We start from the raw sequence: 7,681 nt of genomic DNA on the forward strand, positions 1-7,681 counted from the left end.
GAGAGAGAGAGAGAGAGAGAGAGAGCAGTGTTGTTTAAGCATGACAGGACAAAACTCAAACTATACCACCACAGCGTTGCTGCACCTGGGTGTAGTCAGTTTATGAAAATAAGTGTAATATAGCGCATCTTTTTTTGTTTGTTGAATAGATGCTTTAGCTCAGGCAGCACGTAACCTTCAACCAAAATTTATAACCTGAGTGAAATCACTTCACGTTTTGCTTGGAAAAATCCACCTATCCATCGCATCGACGTGGATGTGGAGGTATTTAAAATTTACAAAAAAAGAAAGAAAACAGCTCCCAGGACCTCTGAGGCACCTCTGCACCCCTGTGACCCTCATCTGTGCCAAAGTTTATTGCCCCTCCTCATCCACCTCCTCTCCACCCTCTCCTCCATCCATCCTACCACAAAGAGCCGTGATGACCCTTGTGTCCTTCTCTTTCTTCTGCCCTGTGCTCCCTCCCCACCTTCAGGATGCCTTCTCTTCCAGAATCCATTAAAGAAAAAAACCCCTCCTCATGTCATGATGGCAAAGGAATGAAAGGGGAATGTATTTTGGGACGGGGTATAGGTCTTGTTTTAAATGTAAAGTTGAGCTCATGTAGTGTTGGAAAAAGTAACAAGATGGAAGTAATTTGAGTACTATAAAAATGCCTATATATTTCAAATATATCCCTTAAGGCTTATTCTGATTCTTAAAGTCTGTTCATTCTGGTTGGCTACTCCGTTTTCTGTTGGGTTGCCTTCTCGTTAAAAAAAAAAAAAGTCAGTGTGTATAATCTCCCTTTACTTCTCCATCTTTAGCCTAACTTAATCTGGGTCACTCTGTCAGGTCCCTGTTTGTTTACCCCACGTGGACTCCCTGTAGCGGGACACATTATGCGCCGTGAAAAGCTACCTGGTCGCTCTTATTATGCGGCAAAGCTACTCAAAGGTGGAGGGGGCAAAAAAAAAAAAAGAGCCAAGGTAGGGGTCCTGAACGCTACGTTAGAGTTTTATTTCGGATGTTTTTTCAGTTGCAAAACAGATTACGGTGCAGGTTGCAACACAAAAGACTGTCAATGCATCACTTCCTACAGCCATCCCAAGCTGAATAGGGCGCAGGACGGGGTCCACTCCGGGATACTCGGGCGCAGGTGCGACTGCGGCTTGAATAATAGCCAAGCCGTAAAACACGGAGGGGAGGGGGAAGGGGAGGGGGGATGGGCGATGGAGAGGGGTTATATATACCTGTTGTCATTAACCTGCATTTAGTGTAAAAATGTTGCAGACTGAGCCTATAATTTAGTCCCAGGCAGAGAGCCTACAGATTCAAGTAGAGACGTTGCGCCTACTGTGGTGGCTCCATGAGAAAGGAGCTCACGCTGCAGAGACAGGGAGAGCCTTTCCTGATCAGCTAAATTATAAAAAATTACACCTGCAACGAAGAGAACACTCTTAATCCCATCACCAAATCTCACCATTGTTTTAAAAAAAAATCTTAATAATAACTGGCCCCATAAACAACCCAGCCTAATTCACCTTTAACTGCATTAATAATTTATAACATTTTCATTCATCTCAGCAGCTGTCTTTAGATAATGCATGGAGGAACATTTTCAGTATGGCCAGTATGGCTTTAATTTTTCCCCAATAGATGGAGGCAACGAGGACCTTGTCGCTTTCGGGGTAGAGAGGAGGTGCAAGGGAGCAAATTCGAGATATGCTGTCAAAGTGTAACAGAGTCGGGTCTTTTGTTTTTTGTAACTGTCAGGCTGTATGAGCACTCGGACTGGGGAAGGTGTATGTTTACGATGCCAAGACTGACCTCAGGGCCAGCCTCTGCCGCTGACATCACTCCTTACGGCTCCCCGCCTTCGCTCGCGTGGGAGTCCCATCAAGGTCTGAGGCTCCCGCTGTGACCGAAGGCGATGCTTCTACACCATTCATTCTCAAGGCAGCCACTCAGGACACGCAGTCGCACCGCTCCCCAGACAACTTTTTATTTTTTCCTGAAAATAAACAAAGCCCAAAGATGACAGAAGAAAGTCGGGGAAAGCGTAGGAAACAAGCCAACCCCAGGAGAAACCGAGGTAAGAGGCGTGAAGACGAAAACTTTTAGAAAAAGTTGGTAATGATGTTGGCGTGTTGCTGCAGCGGGCAGGAGCCCTCACTGAGAACTGCGCTCGTTTCTTGTGTGATTTCCAGATGAAAACTACACTTTCTTTTAGCCCCCGTTTAGTGCTGTTCTGTATACTATAATTTCATGCTTCATACGCTTTTTTCCCCTTACATGTCTTGTGAAAGCCTTGCAGATTAATACACAGGGATGAACCGTCAGTTTCGGTCTGGACCACAGGGATTATTCTACCTGGGAATTCAAAACTTGTGGCTGCTCGCTTTTAAGGAAAACTTTTGGACTTTTCTTTACTGATTTAAAAAGAAAAAATCATTTCTAAATAAAAAGAAAAAGCACAAAGAACTATATACAGCCCAATAAACTGTAATGAAGTCGGATAGACTATTTAATTTATTTTCCTTACTAGGAAATCCTTGTTGTCAAACTACATCTTACAGTCCCCCTGTTATGTAGTGCAGTGCGCTTGGCTCGTACGCAACCTCTGACACGCAGTTTAGTTGCTTTTCACGCGGAAAGTTAACCTGCTCTGACACTGCAGCTTTCTAGGTTTCAGTTCCCTTATTTTTTACTGTTGGATTTTTTTTAGTTTGCAGCAACTTTTATGCAGTTCGATATTCTTTTGTCTGCTGGTTGTCAAAAATAGACTGTGCAGCATCTGGAGAAAAAGGAAAAGCTTTGAATTAGTGTCCTGCAACTAAAAAGGTTTTTATTTTTAAAAAAAAAGAAAATAAAAGTACACATTAAAAAATATGTACATTAAAAAACAAAATTTCTAAATGTGATTCAAAGCAGAAATTCGTTGTGCACAACTCTTCAGCTCTGCTATGGTGCACAGTTAACATTTTTTATCTTTCTCTAATTCTTTTGTGATTATCCATCTTGATTATCAAGAATTAGCTGAAAGTGTCAGTTGACCTTGAGGCTTCAGATCTTGTCAGTCTCTCTGCATGCACTTCCCAAAACTGTTCTAAGAGGAACTTCAAGACTGCATGCTGTATTTAGAAAGTTTGTTAAGACGCTGCTCTGCATGCAGCAAGCAGCACATGTTTGTTTGTCGCTCTTCAGGTGTGTGTATCCTTGCTTCTGTTTGTGAGTTCTGATAGGCACACATTTAAAATAACAGTTGTTCTTCCAGCCTTCTAATAAGGACTGAAAATATATGTTGGAATCAAATCCTACTTCCCTAACCCCGGACTCTAAAATTATCCACAACATTGAACACTGAATGTTTCTCGAACCCTAAATTTAACTTGAAACCCCTTTCTAAATATATCAAATGGAAACCTTAGACTAAAACCTCTGAATTATGCTAATAATAATGGAGTATATGCTGCTGGCACTTCACTGCAGAGAAAGCCATTACTCTAAATGTAAATGAATCCCCAGGACAGAAAGAATTAAGTTGGGTTAGTTTGGGCTCTTTTTTTGTCATCTCAGAGCATATTTTGTCATTAAAAAGTGGCCAGGGCAAGGGCGCACACAAACACATGGATGGAGTTTCTTTTAAGAGCCATCGCAAACCATACACTGCTGTTGTTTGCCTCAGATCTGGCATGCAAGCGCGACAAAGCTAGCTGGTGTAAGGAGTTGGTTTGCTCGTTTATTAGTTTGGTTTAAGTGCTTCCTCATTTTATTCATAAAGGTGTGAATTCTAGCAAAGCGTCACCAGGGTGAGATCCTCTCTGACCGCTCAGCTTTAACGGGTACTCGTGTGTGCATGTGCACACACACGCACACTCTCACCTTTGACTGTCACGATGCAGTTTGTCGACCGACTTCACTCTGTTTCACAGATCAACAGCATCACGCTACCGTGAAAGCTATCAGCTAAAAAGCACACTTACTGACAAGGACCTGTCACTTATCAGGCCACCAGAAAAAAACTGTCCAGTTTTTTCTTTTTCTTTTTTAAAATTCTTGCAGTGATCATAGAGAAGAGATAAGCATCACCTGCTGTCAGTTTCCAGTAAAATTTATTAAGTAATAGGATCTGAAGAAATGAAGGCATGTTAAAAACGAACAGGAACTGAAAGGAAACTGATTATGAATTGATATTAAGCTCAGTCACATTAACTCATGTTGATGGATGTTTTCTGTGAAACATCTATCTTTAGGCTCTCTTTTGTAATTATTATCAGTGCTTAGTGCACCAACCAGAGTACTTACACAAAGTATAAGCCACAAACACATCAGTGCATGCAAAGAGGTTTTTTTTGCGTGCAACATGCTTGCTGCATGTGCATCCTCATGTTAGAGTGCAGACGTGTGTATTAAAGCAGGATTTGGAATGTGCTGGGCTGGAGGCGGCTGTGCAAGGAGGGAGTTAAAGGTCCTTGATAAAACCAAATGAATTTGGCAGACCCGACTCATAAGACAGAGATCTGGGGATCTCTTCCAAACCAGAAGAAAGAGAAAAAGCACTAACTTTTCTTCCCTCTCCAAGGCGCCCATTGATTATGTCTCTGTCTACCCCAATAAAACCGTCAATGTTCAGCAATATCGAGCAATGTGAGGAAATTACAACTTTTCATTCCTGGCAGATTGGAAACAGTCCCGCGATCAAGACTGGAAACCTATACAGTTAAACCTGTATTTACTGATCTACCAGAGAGAGTGTGAGAATTAATTAGCCGAGAACGCAGCCATCAGCTCAACATCAGGCCTCTGTACACAGCCAGTGACACAGATGCTGAAATTGTCGAAGAAGAAGAGTAGTGAAAGGGATCGAGAAAGATTTGTGAGAAGTTATTTCAGTTTCTGTAAAACAGACGTAATGAAACAACTCCTCATATCTTATTTTCTCTTATTGCATTTGTTTGGCATAATTTATTCTAACTGTATCTGGGCTTTCCCCTGAGCCATTTCTTGCCAGAACAACATTGTCACATGTGATCAGACTGAATCTTTGCTTTCAGGACCGTGCACACCCTCACAAACATATCTAGTTCTGCTGCTTTGCACTTTATGTTTTGTTGGTTCATTAAAAACCTCACTCTGTCGTTGAGTGGATGTGCCTGTTTAAGAGAAAGCTTTCTCTCTCTCTCCCTTTCTCATTTTCTCCTTTTTTTCAAGTGCCAATATATTTAAACTCCTTTCCCCCCTTTCTTCTTTCTCCTTCATTGATTTCCAAACCCCAGTCTTTGTATGCAGCTGGGGCCCAGCTGTGTGTCTTTGACTGTGTATGTGTGCGCATACGTGTGTTTGTGTGGGTTTTTCTGGCACACCGCTGCCACAGTGAGCATAGCACACTGTACACAAAGGATTTGAGCAACAAAAAAAAAAAGAAAGAAAAAGGAGAGACTGGGGGGGTGGGGGGAAGCGTTGGAACGTTAAAGGCTGACGTGCTTGTACTGTACAGAGCGGAGGGGCTGGGCCTTTTGGACCGAGCCTACTTTAATGGCAGATGTATCGGCGCTCTGGGATGAGGGGTGGGGAGAGCGAGACAGCAATGAAGAGCTCAGGCACCACAGTTTATTACCAGGACTCTTCAAGGGGCTCAGCTCAGGCGTCAGAACCAGCGGGTGGGAGGGACAGAAGAAGACGAGAAGAGAGGAAGATGACAGAGGTGGGGAAATGATGGGGTTGACAGAGACGGTGAAAACAGCTCTTCGGTTATAAAAGATGAGATGTAGGGTTTGAGGGGTGTGTAGGGTAGAAACAGAGGAGTCACGATGGGCGATGGATCAAGGACAATCTAAGCGTTTCCTTGTTTGTTTCTCAAACGTTCCCACAGCTCCAAGTGTCACAGATTTCTCCCGTCCTTGCTCTGCGTGTTTGATACCCGATCTACACGGCAGAAATGGGGAATCCCTTGATTGAGTCCCTCTGGAATTTTTAAACATGCTCATTCAATTATTGCTCATTCTGATGTTTCTTACAAAGCCAAGCCGCCAAAACAGTCTCATGTCTTACTGTACGTTCATGCCGCACGACTGCCATAGCAGGGATCCTCTCCAGCAGCGATTACTTGGAAAATATTGCCACTGCAATGATTAATTAATGCAGTGCCGTGGTTTCTTCCAATTTTTTTCAGCTGTTACAAAAGCGTCCCTTTCAGGGTATGGCAACAAAAAGTATGCAATTCATTTGGAATCGCTGGGAGATGCTTGCAGTAATGAGGGTTTCATTCAAACTGCACCACTCTGATTCTTTTGTAGAAAAATTGCAACTCCGTTGTAGTTATGAAGAGGCCTCGGCAGACGGAAACTCGAGAAGTGAGTGTATGTCTGTGGATCACACATGTTTCAACTGTAAGATAACACTGCTGGCCACAAAGCATATGAGGTGTGTATGCATGTGTGTGTGTTTGTGTGTGTTTGTGTGTGTATATATATATAGGTGACTGGGCATGTACTTATCACATATTTAACAACAACTGTATTTTCACATTGGAGATTCGAGAAACTTTAACACACTGTATACCCTGATGCTGCAAATCGATTACCTTCAGTACATTTGCAGTCTTATTATTATGTTCTTTGACATTGCTTTGGCACTGCTCCTCAACATCAAGTCTATTTGTGGATCTTCTTTTACTGCAGGCAGCCTGCGTTTGTGTGTTTGATATGCTGCACATGTTTGACAGAAAAAAGAGGTTAAAACTATCCAGATAGGCAGGCTCTCTGCATACACTTTATAGATATGTGCTGTTTTTATCACACCTCAAATTAAATTTGGAAACCCTGCTTCAGCTGTCATGTATTACAAGGGCCAGATGGGTGGCAGAGAAAGAGAGAAGAGAGTCAGAAAAAGAGACAGGGAGAGAAATGAGAGCAGCCTGGCAGGCAGGAAGGCCCCCTCAGCTGGCTGAGAGCGTGCCAGTATATAAAGGAAGCAGGGCAGGAGATTGAATGAGGAATAGTTTGATATGAGGTCGAGAGATGGACAGTATTTGTGGGCTCTGCCTTGATCACCGCTAAGGCGAGGCCACATAACACCTGCCAAAAAACACTGTCTGTGGATTCATCAGTTTAACACTTTTTTCTTCTTTTTAATCGCTTTTCATCTGTTCTTGACAGAGTTTACTTTTTTTTGCAGGGGAGGAGGGGGGGGGGGTAGGTTTTTAATGCCTTTAAGATGAATATTAGTCAGTGCTTAACTCATTTCTGGTGACTAAAAATGTTGTTTCATTACCACAGTATTGCAATAGATAGGTTAAACACGTGGTGCATGTGAACTGCAAGTAGAGAGTCTAAAGTACATAAAGATTGGTAAAAGGAATTAAAGGAGCTGTGGTTTACCATAGTGCTGTTTTGGTATTCCTTATGTGTTACTCAGAACTTTGTAGTTGTGTTTACCATGACCTGGGGGCAGTGTCAAAAATATGATGAGCTTGTTCATGCCATTGTTGATCTTTTAGCCTGGCTCCTGCCAACGGAAAACCAAGTGCAAAACAACAAAATCAATAACAAGGAAAACTTTCCTCTGCAGCTTGTCTTTGCCTCGCATCTGAGCTTTTTTTTAGCATTTTATTTTCTCCTTTTAAAAAAATTTCACTTCTTTATCGATCTGTTGTTACTCCGTCTGTATAAACTCTGCATTGGTTAAATTCCCAAAATTC

General features: G+C 42.4%; 1 protein-coding gene across 2 annotated transcripts in view; it reads left to right on the plus strand.

The window, feature by feature from the left end:
• The first annotated feature begins 1,870 nt into the window (after positions 1 to 1,870).
• LOC102195986 (zinc finger E-box-binding homeobox 2) overlaps positions 1,871 to 7,681 on the plus strand; it is a 27,670-nt gene continuing 21,859 nt past the window's right edge. For both annotated transcript variants that reach the window (XM_013912644.1, XM_005740037.1), the window contains exon 1: positions 1,871 to 2,074. In XM_013912644.1, the coding sequence (XP_013768098.1) occupies positions 2,017 to 2,074 (58 nt within the window). In that variant the 5' untranslated portion in view covers positions 1,871 to 2,016. The remainder of the gene's footprint in view (positions 2,075 to 7,681) is intronic.

Source organism: Pundamilia nyererei, unplaced genomic scaffold (genome assembly GCF_000239375.1).
Source record: "Pundamilia nyererei isolate P.nyererei 1_Seehausen unplaced genomic scaffold, PunNye1.0 scaffold00096, whole genome shotgun sequence".
NCBI classification, from domain to species: Eukaryota; Metazoa; Chordata; class Actinopteri; order Cichliformes; family Cichlidae; genus Pundamilia; species Pundamilia nyererei.